We start from the raw sequence: 23543 nt of genomic DNA on the forward strand, positions 1-23543 counted from the left end.
TTGGAATTTGGAAGTTTGGTTTTAGTGTTGACACAAACAGAGCATGTCTGACCTTAGTCAAGTCCCTAAACTTTGCTGTCCTGTATCCTTATCTTGGAAAGGAAAATTAGAGGTTGTACTACACAATCTCTGTGTTCCCGTGAAACCTTAAATTTTACGAGTTAAAGTAGTCTCCATCTATAAAAACCTTTCATTTCCTAATACTTATCATCATGATCAGTTATGTTTACTTCACTTGTGGGCTATGCATCTCCATTTAATGTAATTCTACTGTACTTAATTTAAATATCAAGAAGCATGGGTTTCAGAAATTGACAATAGAAGTAATTTTAAGGTACCAGATCTTGAATATCCTTTATGTGTTATATGTCTTACATCTAACAGTTTCATTATGAACATTTTACTTGTTCAGTAAGGCCTTATGCATTCAGAGGCCATTTTATTTGCTCCATCCTGAGTAATTAATCATAGCAATAAAATAAAATTCTACTGATCTAAGAGTTAAAGGAGAATTTGGATATAGGAGTATTAATCTTTTTAAGCACCCCTGCAAAAGGACCTCTACCCCTCAAAAATCTGTTTCCTTGAGGCTATCTGGGGAAATGAAAAAAAATCTAAGAGATTGTAACATACCTTTAAAGCTATTCCCTTGAGGGTCACTGTAAACTTAAAAAAAAAAAAAAAGTGAGAAGGTAAATTTGCCTGTGTTGATTATTCTGTTTACAGTTTAATAGTTTATTGGTTCAACTGAGAGCTGTTGTCATCATGAGGGACTGTTAGTACATTGGCCTGTTTGCTGAGTCTAGCAAAATAGAACATTTTGCTTACCTTTTTTCCTTTGTTCCCAAGGCTAAGTGCTAAACATTTAACAAAAGCTCCTATTAGTAACAATGGAGGGCCCTCATTTGAATAAACAAAACCTTAATTTGGAAATCACAAGCAATATTGATTCTTTATGGCTGTCTGCTGTCTACAGGACTATGTGAGTGTAGTGTAGGAAATGATAATGACCCAAATCTTAGGTATTTTCTTTTATGTAGATTTTTTTTTTTTACCTTATGTAGATTTTTGAGAGAAACTGTTTGGACCCATCCTCGTAGGCAAGGAACAACCTTCTCATTCCAGAGACTTTATAGAACATATGCAGTGAAAACTTTACCTTCACTTCTTTCTTAGTTGTTTGGACTATTTCAACTTTAACCCTTTACTCATAGCTTTTTGGGAGGAGAATCTTACTTCCTTACTTCACTTTCTGCTTGCTTTTGGAATTCTGGGCATAATTGTTTTAATATAAATTTTACCTTAATTTTCTAGACAGTCTAATTTCATGTTGGTAGATGCATATAAATTAATTAAAATTATTCACGTTGAGTGTGCATTTCTATAAGGATATGCATATGCTCAGGTCTCTCAAAGACTATTGTTACAAAAATAAGAATTGCTGTCCATCTCCATACAAAGACACAACTTTAAAGGATTAAATTTCTAAAACGAATCAGTACCTGGTATTTTAAGTCTGTTTACTGTTGGAGTAAGCAAGTAATTTCCTAATTATTGAGGGAAAATGCTTGGAAACACCATTACAGAATGACTAAGCTTAGGTACCACTTAAAATTAAGGTCTCAAAATTTAATTAAAAAAGAATTGATAGCTAATAACACTGACTCACAGGACAGAAACCGAAGCATCGTCATACTAACCTCAAATAACATTATCACCTATTTTTTCTTTTAAATATTTTATTTATTTATTAATGAGAGATATAGAGAGGCAGAGACCAGGTAGAGACCAGGCAGAGGGAGGAGAAACAGGCTTCATGCAGGGAGCCCTATGTGCGACTGGATCCTGGGACTCCAGGACTCTGGGATCACGCTCAACCCCTAAGCCACCCAGGTGTCCCTCTCATATTATTTTAAATTTATTTAGAGCATAATGTAAAAAGTTTTTGTCATTGAAAACTTGCTAATACTAAGAACATTTAACATGCCCCCAAAAGAATCTTTACTTGGTATTAACCTTTTATCACCTAGCATCTTTTCAAAATTTGCTGAGTCAGAACTATCTCTGTCAAACAGAGTCTTCGTAAGGGATCTTTTTAGGTATAATGTCATGGAAATCTTCAGTAAAGAAATGATTTCTATTTTAATTATTTGTTTCCCTTACCACACCATCACTTTATCAGAAAGTTTATTAATTCAAAGTCACCTTATGAAAAAGGTTAATTAATACATTAAGAAAAAAACAAAACAAAACCTGAAGAGGAAGGCTTTTGCTTAAGTGATTTGGCTTAAGTCATTTATAACATATAAGCATGTAGGAACATGTCTCCTCAGAAATTTTTGGAAATGTTGATAAACGCCACCCCATAATCTAAATAGCTAAGTAAATATAATTTATATTTTTTGTTTTCAGTAACAGAGAAGAAATTAATTCAACACTAATTAAATTATTTCTAACTACTACATTCAGTGATCATTTTGTATGTATTTCATCATATTTTCTGTTTGGAAGAAAACATGCCTGTTTATCTTAAGTATGGATGAAAGTGAATATTCAGCTATATAGTCAGGTTTAATCCCCTTGGGACTACTCTTAGGAAAGAAAAGCCCCAAAATATATTGATTTTAAATGTTACATATGTGCCCAACATTTTAACCCATCTGACATCTTTGACATCTTTTAGGATATGATAAACAAATAAACAAAACATGAGCAATGCGAACAACAAAAAAACTAAGCAGTTTACAAATGCTTCCTTTCAAGGAGAAACATAGTGTTCTGTAATTGTTTGTGAGACAAGTCAGTTAGTGAGTAATATTTAGATTCACCTGGCTTTGTGAAAGCATTTTTTTCCAAGACTTCTCTAATTTAAGCTGAGAGCCCCACAGAAACTAACCTGAAGTTAGCAGAATTATCATGACCTGTGCCTGAATAGACACCTCCATTCTTGAGAATTTTTAATTAACTGAAAAGTAGGATTTTTATTGATTAGAGCAGAATCAATAAGTGGTCCCTAAGGTCATCTTTACACAAGGTCAAACTTTTTTAAACTGTTTTTAGATTATTTTCATAGTGCAGCTTTAAAGAAATGTTTTTTAAAATAGACAATTGATACTTTTGCTGTAAAAAAAAAACAAGTTCAGATTGTCCCATCACATTGCACTACTGATTAGATGATCCATGTGGAGAACTTGAAAAAAAATCTTGCCATAAAGTTTGTTATCTGTTCAGTTTTAAAACTAAGCAAGTATACATTTTCTCCATCATGCAAATATGATAATCCATTTTAAGAATATTTTTTCATTCCAATTTAGTCTTTTTACTGGCTTATGGTTTCTTTATGAATACATTCAGAGAAGGATCTACATATCTATCAGTCTATCTGGCCATCTATCCATCTACCTTAAGGGAATTTTTTCAGTTCTTTAGAAAATTACTTTCAACCAGAATACCAACATAATGAAAACACATGTTTTAGAAATTTTAGATGGTATTTTTAGAGACTCGTAGATCTGTAGAAGGGTCTGCAAAGCGATTATTCTAAAACTCTAGAATCACAGTTACTTAGAATGTGTTGAAACTCATTGGTCTAACAGGAAAAGTAAAGGTTCTTAATAGCCAATTTTTTTTTTAGCCATAACATTATCAGAAAGGATTACAATAACTTATCATCAGTTTAAAGGCACTTTGGCTGCAATCATCATCTTGTAGAAATCCCCACTGAGAAGCCGCAAACAAGGTCCAGTGGATTGCTGGAAATCATCTTTTCAGTGCGAGATGCAGTTAATTTACAGCATGACTATCTAACGATTAAAAACCATGACCTTCTAGTGGGGGTTCCCCCCCCAGAGTCAGATAAGTTTACTTTCTTAAGCATAAAAATAAGCAATATATCTTTTCAATAAATCTGCTAGCACTGTAGGGCAGCTGTGAGCCAAACAGAACTGGATAGGGTTACTCGAACCCTCTTCCGAAGGGCAGAGCTGATGATTCCGAGATCTGGGAAGAATTTGTTTCAGCTTGTACTCAGTGCATTCTTCGCTCTATTCAGATGTGGTAAAGTATTTTAAATGCCTTTACTCTGAGTTTAAAATAAAAGTGGAAAATTCTTATCAACTCTTTCTAAATAGTGCCTTTTTGGCTAAAACAAAATTAGGAAACATCCAAAATGGAGTGCCTTGATGCTTCTAAACATAAACTAGGGAGAACGTATAGGTGGGGCCTTTACTCCTCTAAACTGCATGTCTCCTGTGTTTTGCAAACTGCATGCTAAAAGTTATTGATTATTTTACTCAGTGCAGATGATTTGGTATGTTGCATAAGAAAAGCTTTTTTGATTTTCTTCCTAAAATATATCTCTCTATTGAATATTAACGTTTGCTTTTATTTCAGCTCAATTTGTACTCTAATAATGGCTAATTGTGATGTTCTAAGCACTCGTTTCTCTTGTATGCTTTAATTAATAGAGAAGCATATTGCAGTAAAAAAAAAAGAGTCTAGGAAGTTTTGCTTTTGCAAAATAAGGTTTTCTTTTGCTTTTTTTTTTCTTTAAGTTGCCTCTTGGGAAAGTAAGGTTAATGCCATGTACAATACTAGTTTGCATGTGTTCATTTAAATACTAAAAACTGTAGTACTGCTCGATCCATATCTGACTGCTAGGTTTCAATTGACAGCTGAGGATTTGTGACTGGACCATGAATCAAAACGGCAGGCATTTATACCCCAGTACCAGTGAGGATACATTGGGAATTACTTGGCAAAGGTAACATTTTAATTATTTCCAACCCTACACTTACACCTAAAAATTACATGAGCTATATAGTGTTTGTTTTTAACTAGCTTTACAGAAAATATATGTTAAAAATTCAGTTGTTTTGGCTATACCATCCCTCTTTCCCTCCCCTCCTCCTTTCTTTCTTATGTAAATGCAACTTCAAATTAATTTGGGACTATAGCATATGCTAATTGATCATTGAAATTTCTGAGTGCTGTCAAATGTTTTCAACAGTTTATAATTCCGGGGGAGGGGGCGGGGAAAAGATTTGACACTTAGATCTTAGGAATTGAAAAATGAAATCATATTCTAGGGGAGATTTTTCAGCTATTTGAGGTTTAATAAAGCATTGGTTTTTTGCATTATAGATCACTCTCATTTCAGCATTTTCTTCTACGGCTAACTTTGAATCATTTTACTATTCATTTATTCCCCTGTCAGAGGGGAAAAGCTAGAAGAAAAATTTGAAATTAGTCAATTTAACTGTTATTAGTGGCACTCATTAATTGTGGAGTCAGAAGATTGTTGAAATCAATAGCTAAAGAAGGAAATTGGTTTAAATAAAGTTTTAACCTCTGTTCATTTATATGAATCATTAAAGACCTGAATTTATTTGGTTGGCTGAGAAAATTATTCTAAATCTTCATTTTCAAATTAGTTTTGATATTGTCTCATGTATTGCTTTTGGAAAGTTAGTGCTAAGTCAGCTTTTGTATCATTTTAATAAAGAACAAATTGTGTCAAATTGACAAAGTAAATAATTAAAATCCATGGTATAATCATATGTAATAAGAGGTAAAAATTTATAGAAAAGAGTGAGGTAATCCCATAAGGAGTTCACCAAAAGTAGAGCCAACATAATTTTCCAACCCTGCTCCAACTGTAATGCCTGTGTTAAAAGCACATACTCCGATATCGGTTATAAATGTGCTGCCCATCACCAGTTTACTTGATAGAAACTGTTGAAGAATAGAGTTTAAAAGAATTAAATTAACAAAATGTCCACTTTTACTCAGGTGAAAACCAAGAAAATTAGTTGGATTCCGTTTTATCAACTTCATGAATTTTTACTAATACGCTTCCTAAAATGAATATGATATGACTTTTCCTCTTTTTGAAGATTGGCATAACATCTACTTTAAAATGTATACCTTTTTACATATTTCATTTTTTTCTCAAGAAGTTTATATAATTCCTCCATTTGGAAATATGTAATATATGCTTATAAAAAGAAAATAAGCACAATGAAAGCACCTTATTTAAATACTCTTACTAAGAATTTGAATTAAATTCAATAAAATAATTAAGTATTTTAAAATTTAATTAGATTTGGATTTAATTTTATTAAACAGCTTCTTTATATTCCATGTTTTCTCTATCAGTTAGCAAAATGGACTGTGTCTGCATACATACCTTACTGTATTTATAAGAATTGCGAATCAGATGAAGTATACTCATATTTTTTAAACGTGGCCTATGGCTGTGTGATCTTCTGTATCTGGATTACTGATTGACATTTATTTATCTAAGTAGGATAGCACCTCTATAAAGAACATAAAGCCAAATAAAGATATAAATTATTGGTGATTTGAAATATAACTATACCCAGTTGCTAGTGATTTTTTTAATCAAAAATTGATATCCCAGAAAGGGAAAAGGTGAGTGGACAGTGAATCACCACAGAATATATGGAACAGCGTGAATTAATATGATGACTAAACCCAGTTCTTAGGAGAGCATTGTTCCTGTTACAAAACCCCTCCTTGTTGAAAAATTGGTGTGGTAATCAACTTCAGATTAGAAGAAATCAGAAAGAAATTCAGAACTCTCGATTATAACACTTTTTGATTAAAGGTAATGATATATAGAGTGGCTTTAATACTTCAAAAAGCTTTTAAAAGGGTAGCTTTTGAAAAAAAAAAGGTAGCTTTTGGTCTATTCCCTTTTTGTCATGATTCAGAAGGCTAACTGATAATGGCGGCTGTCACATTCATGCATTCAACAGGTATTTATTGAATCTCTGGGGTAGGCTGTCCCAAATGCTGGGTGACTGCTAACAGGTGCTCAGGGTTCTGAAAAATCAAAGCATCCTACAATTTACAATAAATATGCTCAAATAAGATAGCACTTTTGTTTTCTTTTTAATAGGCATAAGTAGAGTCCATATCTGATAATACAGATAGTCATGTCTGTGGCACAACATACATATTCATGACTTACTCATGGTTTATAGTTTGTGCTCTGTGGTTATTTATGAAACTTAATGTTTTCTTTTTCCTAGAAAGGATCATTGAAAAAGGAAACCATAAACTTCTGTTGTACTAGTACTTTTAGGCACACAACAGACATCCAGAGTCATCGGGGCACTGCTACAGCTTTAAAATTATCTGATTAAGTTGAAAGTATCTGAGAAATGTAGAGCCGTTCAACCAGAGAATTAAATAATCTGCCTTTGTCATAATGGAATAAAGAAACTATCAGGCTATTTTTGTGGTGGTTGTTGCTTTTTGTTTTTAACAAAAGGCAGTCCCTGGGGACTTGTAGTAAAAAAGGGCAAAGCAGAGAAGGTGTTTTGGTTTTGCTCTGTGTTTTGGCTTTGCTTTTGCTTTGTTTTATTTTGTTTTGATTGTTTGTTGCCGTTCCTTTGTTAGTACGATCACTTGTCCACGGTGGCCTCCTTTTCTGCTTTATACCACCCCTCCTGCAGATGTGTTTCTTTGTCACATGCAGCACCTTTTACAGGCCTGCAAATGGCAATGCTGAGGAGAGCTGGGCAAGTGCAATCAAAGCTGGAAGATTTCCTTCTCTTCCTCCCTCTCTGCCCCACGTAGAAACATTCCCTTAGGAACCAAAGCGGACTCCGTTGGAAAGTTTCCACAGACTTACTAGGTTGCAACCCTGAAGGTGTTTTGTTGTTTTGACCTTAGAATTTTGTGAGGAGTGTGTGTGTGTGTGTGTGTGTTTTGCTTGCACCTTGAAAATGTGAGTTTTTCTGTCTAACCCAAAGGTTACTGCAGTTAACCCAGAGTGAAATCCGTTGGCGAAGGGCTCATTTCTTGAGTCAGGAAGGGCTTAGCTCTGAGGACCCTAATAGGTGATGAGTTGCCGATGCTGTTCATAAGGGTACTGTTGTGTTTGTGCTTTGTCCTCTGATGTGGACAAATTACACTGTGGCATATGTGAATTATGCAGGTATAAACAAACATAGCAGTTAACTCCCTAACTGGCTTGCTTTCTTGAAACTATAGCCTGAACATGACTTGTACTATCAAGTATGAAAGAGCAATATAATTGAATGAAAAAGAAAGCCAAGGGACAATCCAAGAATAATATAAACATAAGTTATTTTAAAACATTGGAGGGAGTGCTTGATGCAAAAGAGAAACTGGATTTATTGTTTCATTCCCTCTTCTCTGCCTTCACCCCTTTCAAGAGAAGCAAAGCCACAAGTGAGTGGCTGTATGTGTCTGATGGCTTATATAAACATAGAAGAAGCCTTCAGATGGCTAAAATAAACATGCGCGTGTTACTGAAGGATGTGTTTACACAAACCATTTGCTCAGCCTCTAAAATAATGAATAAATGAAGATTTCACTGAAATAATTGGAAGGATTTTTGTGTCTCTGCTGATGCCATAATCGAGTGGCACCAGAGACTTTTATCAGGTACTTTGCAAAAATGTTACGTGTGTTAGCAGTTCCTTTCTCTGAGTTGAATACTTCATTCTGTAGTTACTTTACACGTGTTTTTGTAAGAAATTGTCGTTTATTACTGCAATTCTAGAGAGTTGCTTGATTTCCCAGGAGAAATTTAGCAGCCAGTAAAGATTATTTGGATCTGGTTGGTAGGAGGGGGAGGGCAAAAAGAATGGAATAGGAGCATTCATTTCATACATGGAACTCAATTTGCATAATGTCCTCAACCATTTACCATCTTCATTGCTTTGTCCATAAAGTGTTCTTTGTAAGATACATATCCTCAATGATACAAGAATGAAGATTTAAAAATAATCTTCAGTATCAGGTTCCAAACTATATGTTTGTATGTAAGTATATGTGTATGCATATATGATGTATGTGTACATGCATGCAGATGTGTATGTGTTGTGTGCATGCGTGTGTGTGTATACACGCATACCTATACATGGGGCACATATATGATAAGGACAGTGTGTTTCCGGTCTGGTGGTAGTATTAAGAGTTAACTCTTATTTCAACATTATACTTAAGACCATCCCTACAAATTCACTAGGTTAGCATTTCCTGCTTTCAGTTTGTTATCTTGACACATAACTACAGCACAACAGCTGGGTTGTTCCTGGAGTTCCTGGGGGGAGCTTTATTCTCAGAGTGCTGAATTTCCTTTTCAGCTGTCAGCTCTAAAGTGTGTTCAAAACGTTCAACTTTTTACACACCATTCTGGGCCCCTAGCACCACTCTGGGACTATGATAGAAATGCTGATAAGGTAGACGAATAGAAGAATCTGGTTTGAAGAGAAGAATTGCAGAAGCCAAAAATGCACATGTCCATTGTTTGGTAATGGGGTTACTGACTAGTGTTGTTCTTTGTATTTGACTATACCTTCTAAAAGAGTTCCTCCATTCTCATCAAATATTATTTGCACCTGTTATAAAATAAAAAAAGTTACCATTCTTGAAAACAGCCTTGATATGGTGTTCGCGCACACACAATGTCAGTGGTCTGGCTGTTGAAAAATACTTTGGGATTCGCTGTAGTTTTGCCTAACTTTCTCCATTTATAAAGAAAGATTTTCACAACACAACATTTCCTTTTTATCTAGGAAACTCTTCAGAACACTTCCTAAGAAATTAATTGTATTCCAGCCAGACTTGCATGCTGCCATCCCACAGGAAATGGGTCAGCAATCCATTAAGATGCCATTAGATAATCTAATTTGGAACTTAATCTCTAAATTAACCATGCTCCATACTTGAAGCATACTTGAGAGAAAGAAAAAAGTTTACGTTTGAATCGATAGGGGAGCCGAAGCGTGAAGAAGGCTGTTTGTTTTTTCTGTAGCTGTGGTCACGTCTCAAGCCGTCTGGTAACCAGGAGAAACCAGACATGATGTAATTCCAGATTGAACTTGAACTTCAGGGACTTAGGATAGGGGAACAATGGACCATAGGAATCAATAATGTCCATTTTCCACATGATTATGTTTGGAGCTTTAAGTTAACCTTTATGGGAGAAGCAGCAGGATCTGCAGTGTGACCAAAATGAGATGATCCAGAGACAAGATGTTAGAGGAAAGAAAACAACTTTTTCCGTGATATTTTCTGAGCAGCACTGCAGATTCCAGCAGGATGAGAAAAGTTCCCGCTCTGCAGTAAACCGGTGGCCTGTTCAGAGCACTCTTTGTTCGCTTAGGTAGGACAAACTTAATCTTATGTTTCCTGTCAGATGATTTTTGGCTGTACTACAGGAGAGGGAGGAGCATGATTCATAAAACTCCCAAATGTAAACCTTGCTGGTTAACCCTTTGCCATGAAAGAGGCACATTAAACACCTACTTTATTGGAAGACGTTTTACGTAAAGTGCCATATTTACATATGCGTTACTTCCGAGAGGAGTCAGCAGCCAGCAGCAGCCAACGCCCCTTCTATTAACTGACCTTTTGCATTTTCCTGTTTGCAGTGCTGTTAGTAGGTATGTCGTGGATTTGTGGCCGTATTTACACAGATAACAAAGCAGATGAGTGAGTAAATGTACTAATAAACGTAAGAAAAATGAAAAGGCAAAAAGCCTGTTTGAGTTCAAGAAATTGAAGAACACAAATTTGAATAACCTCCAGCTGTCAAAAGTTAAAATTATTCTCTCCTTTGTTAATTTTCGTTTTACACGAAGGAAGGTTTTTTTGTTTTTGTCTTTGTTTTTGGGTTTGTTTTTTTTTTTTTTTTTTTTTGCACATCTGATTCTTTCTGCACATGTATTAGCAGGCACGATATAAAAATGTATTCAGTTCCCTAATCATTTGTGATTTTATGGTTTGGAATTCTGCTACAAGTTCTCTTATTTAGAGGTGAAATTGTGAAATAAACACCGATTTTTGCTTTTAAATGAAAATCACTTAGGAAAGAATCGCTTTCTGCTTTTGTATAAAACTTACATTTCTTTTTAATTTAGTATGCCTTGGGTGATTTTCTCTAGTGAAAGGCAGTATTTGGGAGCACTATTTTTGTAGAGAATTTGGTCTGCTGTTGAAGACTCACATATGCTAATAAGGGGAGCAGTAGCACTTGTAACAATAGCATTGAAAGGAACCCAGGGATAGAGAGGAATACAGACTAGAGAAAGGATGGAAATCCACACATAGGGTTCTCTGCTGTGGTACAGTCTGTGGGAGGAGATCAAATAGCTACCGTGAGCCTGATGATGCTATATTTTTTAACTGGCTGAAACCTCCCACGGGCACATAAGTCGTTACATATGTATGCATGTGTGTACTGTAATTTATTTACAATAAGCCATCTTTGTAGTAATTCTGTATCTCTCATTTTCAGTTCTAAAACATGAAAAGTATCAAACATAATTTGAAAAAAAATCTACCTAAGTTTGCCTATTTAAGGGAATTGTATTCTTCTGATGTCTAAAGTAAACATTTTAAGGAAATCCGTTTTTATTACTTTTAAGTATATAGGTTGCCTTGTTGAAGCATCTTCTAGGATTTTGTAAGAGCTTTTTACTTAAAGAGTACAGTAATTACAATGAGCACATTTCATATTTAGCTGCAGTGGTCCATACACATAAGGGCTCTTCTTGCCCTGTGCTCTTCATTAAATAAAATATTTCACTGGCAGAAGTCATTATTTTACTTAGAAAATGCTAATACTCACACATGGTAAAGTTAACATTCAATCCAGCATGCTCCAATAACAAAACCCATCTGAAACAATTGAATACAAATTAATGAGCTTTGATGGCCTACCGTTTTGATATGTTATTTCCAAAATCGTTGGTCCCCGAGGAGTAGCAATAAAGGAGGCTATTTACCTACTTAGTTAAGAAACAAATACGTTTCTTTTTCATTACTATGAAGTGCTATTGCTTGCAGTTAGAATAATTCCATGAGCCACCTGCAGTTTATGATATTTGGTGTTTTCCAGAGAGCCCACAAGAGTACTTTACAGATCAGGTAAGAGCTGGCCAGGGAGCTTTCCGATACAGATTATTACAAATAGTAATAATCATTAGAAATCATCTTGTATGCAAATAGGATCATTCAGATAGCAATAATGATCCTTAAAAATGGAGGAAATAAGTAGAAGAAACCCAAGACCTGTGTAAAGCACTTTGTATATTTCACTTCTAGTTTAGCCTCATCTGAAGTGGAACTCAATAAGCCAATTATTGACATACAGCCACATCTGTACATACATAAACAAAGGCAAATATTGTAGTCAGCTAAAAAGAATCTGGAACTGGATAAATAAAATACAGTTATTTATGTTGAAATTTGGATTCAAGAGTTCTGCTTCTCGGGGAATTTCAGTGGACCTTAATTCATAGAATCTCTTATATCATTTAAGGATAATATAAATTCATGTCCAGTGAGAAGCGTGAAGTGTGTTTCACAAAAGAGGGAGATGAGGTAAAGTGTAAGTGGGAAAGAATATAGATCCTAGAACCACGCTGCTAAAGTTCAAATCCTGGCTTCTGTAACTTAATAGCAATGTGACTTGGGCAAGGCACTTCACTGCCTAGCTCCATTTCCCTCATCTGTAAAATCAGAATAAAACTGGTACTTTTCTCATAGATTTACTGCGAGGATTGAACATTCATAAAACAGTACTGGGCAAATAATGCACATCATGTAAGTACTAGCAACAGTATATTTATTAAGTACCATTTTTTGTTCTAATAAATTAATGAATTCTTAAGTAAATCTCACAACTTTTTTTTTTTTCAAAGTAAGCTCTACACCCCATGTAGGGCTTGAACTCATGACTCCAAGATTGAGAGTCCCATACTATACCCACCGAACCAGCCAGGTGCCCTCAACATGTAATAATTCTTAAACATATAGGAACTTAAATACCACCCATATGTTCCTTCAACTGAGCCAGCATGTTTTCCTAGGACACCATCTATAGCATTCATATTATGTCGGAGTAAGCAGCCAGTCCAAATGCATACATACACAGTCCAAGACAGCATGGCTTTTCTAACTTAATTAATACTTAATTAACCTGCCCTCGATTGGTTTTTCCAGGTAGATTTTAGCTATTAATAGGGGAAATTGTTTATTGTGCATTTTGGGAGAGATACTAATACCTGTGTGTTAATTATTGTATTCCTAATAAAATTAGGAGTATTTAGCTAAGGAAGTACAAAAAAACTTGTCTTCTTGGGGATATTTAAAACAGGTGCAAAGGAATGAAAGGGAAATCCTTTTTAACGTAAGGTCTTTGTTTTACTTATTTTCCGTGCTTTCTGGCCCATGGCTTATTTTTACTGCTATCTATAAGTAATGTAGCTACTAGTAGAGTTGAGGTGTTCCTGACTATATAAAATTCTTCTTGCTCCATTCTGATAATATTTTTGTTAAGTTTCTTGAAAGAGTACTTACTATCTTTGAGGTAAATATGGCAGTCTTATGATTAAATTAGTATGTGAAATCTGGATGGGTAATACTATTTTTCCACTAAAAAGTATTAGTGTGCTGGGACACTTTCACATTTTATAAAATGCTTGATAAATGGGTGACCCAACCCATTATCAGATAAACACAGACTAGTAATAAATGAATTTTGCCTATCTTCAAATAGCTCTTATTTCGAGATATAGTTGAAGTGAAGCTTTTGACTTTGTCTGGTTCCTTACTCAACTTATCACTCCATATATGTTTATTTGGCACTCTGTGGTTCTTGGGTGGTTACTGAGGTAAAAGCCAAAGGCTCAGTCCTTCTGGCCTAGAAGACACAGTCTTGCATAATTTTAGAAAGTACAACCATCAAATGTTGACCTGCCCAGAGCAATTTTCTCTCTTTCTTTCATTGAGTGGTATAGAGTCAATTTACTACTTGTGGATGCAAGGGCTGACTACTTTATCCAATTTATCCAAGGTTATGAGATATATAAGTAGTGTATCATTTTTAAAAGGCAGAATTTGGTATCTTTTTACCCTGTAATCCTCACCATAAGGTCACTCTAAACATATATAGGAACTTAAACTAGATTTGTTTAAGTTCTTAAACAACTTCAACTAGATTTGTTTTCAGAGGATGTATATTGGATTTCAGAGTTGCTTGATCACTCAGATCAACCACATATTCTGTGCACAAGTCTTCTGCACCTTTAGCTAGGTTATGATCCAGCTGTGTGGGGCATGGGAAATTCACTGTCTCCTGAAGCAAATACTGCCTTCAGAAACTCGATTCACAACTTTTTTCTAATGTAGGGTTGATGTCTGACCTTCCAGGGCAGCAGTATAATAGAGTTAAGTGGCCGTGGGAATCAGAACTGATTCGTATCTGAGGTCTAGGTGGGCGACTTGGGGCAAGTTTAAACCTTAGTTTTCTCATTTGTGAAATGGGGATGAGGGCAATTTCAAGAGTTCATTGAGAAAATCAAGTGAGATAGCATATGAAAAACACCCAGAATGGTTATTTTGCTCATAGTAGGGTCTCTGCATGATTGTCTTCTGGAAATTTCTCGCTTTATGCTAATTCTTTCCACCGGAACTATACAGAACAAGTGTGAATTTCTTTCCAACTCAACTGTTGTGTCTTTCCTGTCTCCCTTCAGCTGTTCCTCAAATGACATGATTTGGTGAGTTTCTTCATCAAAGAAATGTCATAGAGTTTATTTCTCTTGAAGAGTGATGGGTAGAAGCAACACAGTGCTTCAGAAGTAGTCTGATCAGGATAAAATGGGCTGTCACCTCCCATTAATGCATCTTAAGGTCAAAATAATTTGTTTCTTTGTTTCTTCCCTTTTTGGGGCAGCCATATCATGCATTTGGTGAGAATACTGTGAAAATATTATCCATGATATCAGACTACTTTTTAGAATTTTGATTTAACTTGTATCTGTTCTGTGTATAAGGAAATATCTCATTATATACATGGAGAAGTCTTTAGGGTGAATTCTGCTTGTGTTAAGGTACAGTCAAAATCTCTTTTTTCCTTTTTTTGTGACTGGTTTTTTAAAGTACTTTATATTCTTTTCCTTTTTTGATGGTATGACCTATATATATATTTTCTAAAGATGTGCTTTCAAATTTTAATCATGCTTATCTTCTGTTTGCCTAAAGAAAAGGTGATTTGGCAATGGAAAATGGAATGAAAACAAAATCTGTGCATGCTTGAAGATCTATTGCTGAAGTAGCTTAACTTAACCTTGAATATTTTAAGATCTTTCAATTATGTTCACACATCTCTTAATACATAGAGGCACAGATTATTGGATTGGACATGAAATAATTCTCATTCCATTATGAATTAAGACTATTAAACACTTTACATATAACTAGTCCGTATGTGGAGATAAATATGAATATGTGTGTTTATTTTACCCATACTGGTGATCAGCAGCATTAATTTATATAGAGGGAGTTAGATATGTAAAAAGCACTGTTACCTGAAAATTGAGGTATGCAATTTGAGGCATTCTCTTTTTGAGATGAAATGATCTAGGTTATTTTGTTTGATTAAACTTTTTTTTTTTACGTTCTTGCCATAATCTTTGAATTTGTTTTACCAGATTTTTTTCAATGAGACTACCAAAAGGCTCTAAGAAATGTGCCTTATAGTTTTGAACCTAACATATAAATTGGCAATAAGAGACTTGTAAAATTCATATATGAGGTCTGCATAGTGTTAATGTTTGAGATTTATTTCCCCCCAAAGGTTCATAAACAGTATTGACAAATATATCGCACACACTGCCATTTTGACATGGTCATGATGTAGGATGGGAGGTTTGAAAAGTTTAAGTAAATATCTAAATTGAATTTGCTAGATATTCTGCATCAAAAATCCTACATCAATTTGTTTTTATTGAGCATTTTCCAAAGAGTAAGACATGTCTCTTTTTAGAACTGCATAAGAAAGCTATTGCAAAATAAACTCCAAATTCTTGTCTTTTCTGCCATCAGTTAGACATACTTCTCCATTTAAGGACTCACATCTATTTTCAATCATTAAGCTATACTTTATTTTCCTAAAGTATGCAATCTCTGAATGACTTTCTAGAGCCCATTTAATTTGGAACTTGCTTTTGCAAAGTGATTTACTTGCTGTTGACATTGTCTTTTACTGTCAAGGGTCATCAATTTGAACTAGTCTTTGTTTTTCATACATGCTTCCCATTTCAGGTTAAGAATAATGGCTGTCTGTTTTTGTAATTCACTTTATTTGCTAAGAAATAATTAGCATTAGCTATAGCCAGACTCTACAATTGATAGGACAGTCATTTTCTCTATAGAGCTTACCTTTCAGCCGATAGAGCTTACCCTTCAGTCACAGCTGCAGGTGACTATGATATGAAGTAATAAATACTGTAATAGTACTGCGTAACAAAGTGCAGTGAAAGTATGGTTGAGGGGAAAATAGCTTTCATGATGTCTCATGTAACATTCTCTCCCAATCAATCATGCAAAGCACAGAAATGAAGATGTGTGTGGGAAGAGAGAAATATGTGAAAATAATTAAGTCTCTTGGAAAAGGTTTCAGTAACAACTATTCTAATTCTTGAGAATTATGACTTTTAAACAGATAACAAGGACATATCTTTTTAGTTTGAATAATTCTTTGTTCAAACTCTTAATTATTCCTCAGTAGTTAATTTTTATTAATACCAAATGTCTCTTAATTTTAAGATCAGAGATGCCTATTTTCTTTTTATAGGGGGCCAAATCGTAATGTATTTGTGCAAATGGGTGATGATTACAAACTCTACTTTTTAAAAATGTAGGATTGAGTGGGACTTGGAACACATAAGCGATTTGTTTGCTTATCCAGAAATTTATTGAACATCCACTCTGTGCTGGTACTATATTAAATGGAGAACAAAAGGAGATGGACTTGGCTATCATGGAGCTCTTAGTCTAATCCTAAAACCTCTTGAGCATAGAAAATCATTGTGAAATTTTTCAGTTGAAGTATCAACTCAGAAATATGCCCTTAGACATCTACTAAAAAGACACGTTTTGTGTAGAGGTATTACCAGAGTAAAAAAAGATACAAAAAAAAAAAAAAAGATACACACACACATCAGGTTCTTTTTTTTAATCCAAGCTTTTTTAAAAAAAAAAAACAAAATGGTTCCTTCAAGTTAATATCCCATAAGGTTTTTTGTATCTTTGATATTCATGTATGAAAAAATGAGGGTGTCCAGGTTGATATCTACAATAACAGTATCCATCTCACCTCATGGTTTCAAAAGTAAAGGATACTGCCTTAAATTTAAAACATTGAAATGATGTCTCCAAGTCAGCCCATGCTAAAACAGGGTATAGAATCGTCAGTTGGATGTGTTTTTGGCTTGTGATGATTTGCGCAGCTGCTAATTAGCTGACTTTCATTCTGAGTTGAGTATTGATACAAACATGGTCTGATTAGATATCCCCCAAAATGTATGGTGTGTAGGGTTGTTTTGTGATCTATAGATCTCAGGTCATTTCCTTCCATATGATTACTTGTTTAATGAGCAATTATGCCAATAGCAACTAGAGAACTGTTCTTCAAGTTTTTTTAAACAGCCCAAACCCAACACAGGTGAAATGAGGGTTGGACGGGGCAGGAACCTCGTCTGCTTGCTCCCTGCAGCTCCCCTTCCACCTACCCCTCCCAGATCTTCAGACTGAGAGCAGCTTGGATGTGGTAACCTTCCATACTGATGGCAGTGACAGGGAGTGCCCAGGCCTCTGGTGCCAGCATTTCAAATTACATATTATGTACTGACTTTCTTAAAATATGTGTATTTTCTTATTGTAAGGAAAAAGGAATATCTTTCATGACAGCTTTCAGGTGTATCCAATCAATAAGCAGGTAAAAAATTGAAACCCATCTTATCACTGAATTGCTTGTGAATTGAAAGTAAAGCAAGATCAGAATATGACTGGCAAACCATGTTGGTACCATTGTGGATTTGCTACTTTCCTTTTTTTCTTTCTTTCTTCCTTTTTTTTTTTTCATCAAAGTAGATCAGATATTTTAGGAATACACTCCATCAGAGTTCAACAGTTGTGTGTAAGCCTGACTTGAGCTTTTCCTGCCTCACCATTAGTCTTACCTTCCATGAGAGAAATAGACCATGCAGTGTATGTACCTACCTATAATAATCAGTTTAGCACACTGATCTCATATTAAACTGTAAAGTGGAAAGAAGTTATAGCAGTAATTTGATGCCTATGGAATTTATACTTCTAATATCGTTGTAGATTTTAACATTGTGTTTCTTCTTTTTCTCTTCCCTCCCTCCTGCTCCTCTCCTGTCAACAGTCCTGGTACCTGGGCTAGCTTGGTTCCTTTCCAAGTATCAAATAGGACACCCATCCTACCGGCAAATGTCCAAAATTACGGTTTGAACATAATTGGAGAACCTTTCCTTCAAGCAGAAACAAGCAACTGAGGGAAAATGAAATACAACAGTAGTTTAAGAAATCAAAAAAAAAAAAAAAAAAAAAGGAAAAGAGGAAGACCGGACAAAACAAAACAAAAGGGAGAAAGGAAAGCAACTGAAGAAAGAAGATATAGACCAGCAATTGCAGCACTTACAATCACTAATTCCCTTAAGGTTGAAACTGTAATGACATAAAAAGGGTCGATGATATTTCGCTGATGGTAGACGCAGCCCCTGCAACGTAGCCTTTGTTACATGAAGTCCGCTGGGAAATAGATGTTCTGTCTCTATGACAATATATTTTAACTGACTTTCTAGATGCCTTAATATTTGCATGATAAGCTAGTTTTATTGGTTTAGTATTCTTGTTGTTTACGCATGGAATCACTATTCCTGGTTATCTCACCAACGAAGGCTAGGAGGCGGCATCAGAGGTGCTGGGTGACAGAGCCATGAGCCAGCCATTTTATAAGCACTCTGATTTCTAAAAGTTAAAAAATATATATATAAAATCTCTGTAGCCTTTAGTTATCAGTACAGATTTATTAAATTTTGGCCCTTAACCCAGCCTTTTCCAGTGTGTAACCCAGTTTGAAACCTTAAAAAAAAAAAAAAAAAAAAAAAAAGAGAAGAAAAAAAGAAAAAAAGAAAAAAGAAAAAAAAACAGTTTGAACACAAAGGCTCTATGGAAGAAATGCCTCTATGTAGGTGAAGTGTTATCTCTGCATGCAACAGTAAAAATTAATATAATATTTTCCCCACAAAAGAAACACTTAACAGAGGCAAGTGCAATTTATAAATTTATATCTAAAGGGGAATCATGATTATAAGTCCTTCAGCCCTTGGACTCTAAATTGAGGGGATTAAAAAGAATTTAAAATAATTTTGAACGAATTTATTTTCCCCTCAGTTTTTGAGGGCATTGAAAAGGCATTAAATCAAGACAAATCATGTGCTTGAGAAAAAAAAAATTAATGAAAACACAGCACTTATGTTGGTTTAGCTGCAGCCTCCTTGGAGGTAGAATTTATTTATTTAAAATTACTGGTTGCATCAAGAACCCATAGGGTGTACGTACAAAAGGTTCTATAAAATCTGCATCATAGAGACAAAGAGGCAGGCAAATCCATGTCACAAGGGTAAAGCTTACAGTTTACAAACTGGGAACGCCAGGGTGTAGGATATAAAAACGCACTCTTGAGAAAACAAATGTAATGAGGGTGCTGAAAACTTGCATGGTGCTTTCAGACATTAGCCTTGTTCAACAAATTTCTTGTATTGACAGATCTGTAGTGTGCATGGGCAGACACATTTTGCCTCTATGTCTCTTAAAATTTTAATTAAAAATACTCTTTCCAGTAATCCTAATTTGCACGAAGATATAATGTCCACATTACGTGCCTTGCCTTGAAATCTAAAAACAAAAAAAAAAAAAAACAAAAAAAACACAAAAAAGTGACATCACTACACTTGTTTTGCTGCATTTATTATCATTTTAAATCTTTACCATTTTTATGACAAAATATTTTGTACTCCAGACGAAGAAAAATGTGTGACATCATGGATTTTTTAGACAGTTATACCTTTATCTCACATTTATAAAGCATATCATGGCTGTGTATAGTTGCCGCTTAAAAATTGTAATCGACCAGCAATATTTTCAGTATTTTGGTGTTTTTTCTATTAACCTTTCATGTTTTTCATCTTCCAATTAATATTTGGGGGGGAGGGGTTTCAAATTTATACGAATTATGCAATACCAAGTTTTGCCTATGTAGGTAGTGCTTTTAGCTGTATTGGTTATTATAGGTAAGTACACAGATTTAAAAAAAATAATGTATGCTTTTTTTTGTTTGTTTGTTTTAATTGACCAAAGTGGGTACTGCTATTTTTGCAGTGTGATGAGGTCCTTTGTGTACTGAGAGATGGACAGGGGATTTTTTTTAATATACATATATATATATTCTGGGGTGGGTGGGAGGATTTTTAACACTTTACAGTGTAGCTGTGAAGCAGTGCACCCTGAGACGGGCCTGGGCTGCAAAGCGACTGTTCTGTCTACTGTGACAAACTGCAACTTCCACAGGTTCCCCCCTCTCTAACTTCCCACCTGGGGTGCAAGCTGAACTCATTTCTGGTTTTCATAACAACAAAAATACTAAGAAAGTGAACACAACAAATTCTCCTGGAGGCAGACTTGGCTTAAAACAAACTGTCTTATCTTTTTATTTTAATTTTTAATTTTTTTTTTTTTGTGGTGGTGGTGGTGGTGGTAGTTTTTCTCAAAAGTTCTAGATCCAAGTGGAGAGTGAGCCTGTCTCATATTTGGCAAAAGTATTGGTGGAACCATCCACCAAGTGGATGGTTCACACTTCGGGGGGTTTAACACATTGAGCATATTTTCTCCTCCAAAACACATCATCCTGACTGGAGGGAGTGCTTCTGTGTTCTTTCTCCACCATTTCTCTTCCCCCATTTATTCATTTCATTAATGGTAGCATATGATCTACCTGTGACTCACTTCTTCAAATGGATTGCAGCGCACTTGGAATTTTTTTTTTAATACATCCAGAGGATTGAACAGAGGGTTGCTGTATTAAATGTATTTGGACTTTTGGATTAAAATCAAAGTTCAATTTTTAAGGAACAAAAAAATAATAAATCTTGTTACGTTTTTATTTTACCTGCCCTTTTAAGCTGAGAACCTGAGCAGAAGGGAAATGTAGAATTTTCAGAAATTAATGTTCCTGTGGATGAATTAAGCCCCATTAGATGCTGATGGGATTTTTTAAGGGATGGTGCCTCAAATATATATTTGATTTAGTTTCCCCTGAGGGCTAGTGGGTGAGTGGAGGCTGGGTTTATTTTGCTCTTACACCCCTCCCCCCCACACCCACCCCCGATCCCATTGAGGGAATTCATTACTAGAAGGAAAATCTTTCAGAATTAGTGACACACGGAGGGCAGTCTCAAGGAGCCCCCTGACCCGCTTCCCCCAGGCCATGGCCTAATAAAATAAACTGTCCATTGTTCTCACAACGTATGATTTCATAACGAATACTTTAGAACAATGCATGTAGGTCTAGAATTGTATTTGATTAGCCCGTTCAGTCCGTTAGCACAGCAGGATCCTAGCCACGCAAGTTGATGAGTTAAGTCCACTCATTTCTGTGATACTTGCCCTAGTCCGAAACAGCTCATCTCAGCCAAGCTCTTCACGCATCTTTGACCTTGAGTAGGTGAACAAATCAACCTCACAGGACACGCAGTATTTTTTTAAGAGCAGACTCGCTCTCTTTTCTTTCTTTCTTTCTTCTTTCTTTCTTTCTTTCTTTCTTTCTTCTTTTCTTTTCTTTTCTTTTCTTTTCTTTTCTTTTATTTCTTTTCTTTCTTTTTTTGCCAGAGAATGAGCAGTTCTAGCTAATAAGTAAATTACACACTGTGGGTATTCCTGCCTGCCTCTTGAATACAAAGGCCTAGTTCAAGTGTTGCTCTTTTTTTTTAATCCGTTTTTTCCCCTCCTTTCCTTTTGTGATAAAATTATTAAAAATACTACTATCTGTAGAAAATCTCAAATCCATTTTTCGGCCTCCTCCTCTTTTAACCAGGAAGTATATTCTGACGAAGGGTGCCCCTCCTGCAGGTCTTGCACGCCCCCCCCCTCCCTTTCCCAGAACTGCAGAGCTTCGGGATGGCGAAGGTCACCCAAGGGCACCAGGCACAGGGGGTGTCTCCTGCCCCCCTGTTCATCCCGCGGCACTGTTTGGCATTTTTGTTGCGTGGCTTTGCGGCCCACCACTAACAGTGCCTCTGAAGTGTTTCCTCTGGAGTGACGTGAGCGTTGGAGGCTTGTCTAAGGGAAAAAAAATTAAGTAAATAAAAGGCAGTGAAGGAGACTGTACATAAAGACATGGCAAAAATCTTAATTATAGCAATATAGTTATGGGGTAATGTTCGGGTGGGCAGCTCCATTAAAAAAAAAATATGTGAATGAATCTGTGAAGCTGCAAAGTAGCAAGAAGAGCGAAAGATCTTCTTAACGAACCGCCTACCTTGTAGACAGTAATTTGTACACTGTATAGTTTTGTTAAGAATTTTTTTTTAAATTAAAATTCCCATGTTTGTAAAGCTAACTTTTTAACAATTATAATGGAACTATATGTTGTTTCCATTTTTAAAGTAAACAAGAATATTCCTTGTTTAGAGACTGGACTTGAGTTAAAACTCTCCAGCCTCGTAAGTTATGTATTAAAAAAAAAAAAATCTGTCCATGTTAGGAGTTATTTCACAGATTCCTGTGCTTGAAAAGCATAGGGTACTAATCCTTTAAAAAAGTGTAAATGGAGAAAAGTTATATTTTATGAAGGTTATTTTGTTGTATTTAGTATTGGGAAAGTTGGTTTTCAGAGCATTTCAGAATGTCAGAAGCACCACTGTCTTTTTATTAGTATATACGGCCTTTAGCAAAAGTTTTTGTGATTGTTACGTGATGGTATTTAAGGTTACGTTTCACAGAGCATTCGGGATAGGCAGAAAACTACAACAGTGCTATGTCTCACATAACGTGTCCTCAGGGAGCAGAGTATTGGATTTGTGACTGGTAGCTTCACAAGGACTCAACAAAAGAGATTGCACAGGGACATATTCAGCGGTGACACCAGGACATGTTCTTTACCTAGATTCAAAAATCTACGTACTGTGTGAAACGATGAAGGCTGCAGAAAGTTATCCCATATTCAGTGTACAGTATTCATTTTTAATGAAACAACTCTACAATATTGCTGGCAGATAGGCCCCGAGCATGACATTCAATAGAGTTTACATGTTCCTGTCAAGGTCTTTTGTTAACATTAACCAGCTGCATGCTTCCTGGACTTTAAAAAATTGGGTTTCTATGGAAAACTTTTTTTTTTTTTTTAATGTGCAGGCTATTCAAGTTCAATAGTAAAAGCTCGAAATTGAATGTTTTACTCCATGCTGAAGGAGCTGAAAGCTGCCTTCTTCATATTTTGCACTTTCTGGTAGTTCCCCTGTTTTTTCGAATTCCTTAAAAATTGTGTGGGTGGGGTGGAGCACTGCAGTTGGGGGAGAGCATGGACCACTGATTTTGCCCTTTGACCCTGCACAATGACCTTTGCATCAGCCAAACTCATTGCCATGACAACTCTTTGTACTGTGTCC

At 35.4% G+C, this 23543-nt stretch overlaps 1 protein-coding gene across 18 annotated transcripts in view; it reads left to right on the forward strand.

Annotated features, from left to right (window-relative positions):
* Positions 1-23543, forward strand: part of NFIB (nuclear factor I B) — a 438092-nt gene that overhangs the window by 413191 nt on the left and 1358 nt on the right. For 8 of the 18 annotated variants that reach the window (XM_072728257.1, XM_072728256.1, XM_072728263.1 and 5 more), the window contains 2 exons: positions 4674-4762; positions 18242-23543. The exon at positions 18242-23543 is cut by the window's right edge and continues 1358 nt beyond it. In XM_072728257.1, the coding sequence (XP_072584358.1) occupies positions 4674-4762; positions 18242-18371 (219 nt within the window). In that variant the 3' untranslated portion in view covers positions 18372-23543. Of the gene's footprint in view, positions 1-4673; positions 4763-7055; positions 7090-18241 lie in introns of those variants that run through there. The other 10 variants (XM_072728261.1, XM_072728262.1, XM_072728267.1 and 7 more) reach the window with 3 other exon arrangements.

The sequence above is a fragment of the Vulpes vulpes genome, chromosome 12 (assembly GCF_048418805.1).
Source record: "Vulpes vulpes isolate BD-2025 chromosome 12, VulVul3, whole genome shotgun sequence".
NCBI classification, from domain to species: domain Eukaryota; kingdom Metazoa; phylum Chordata; class Mammalia; order Carnivora; family Canidae; genus Vulpes; species Vulpes vulpes.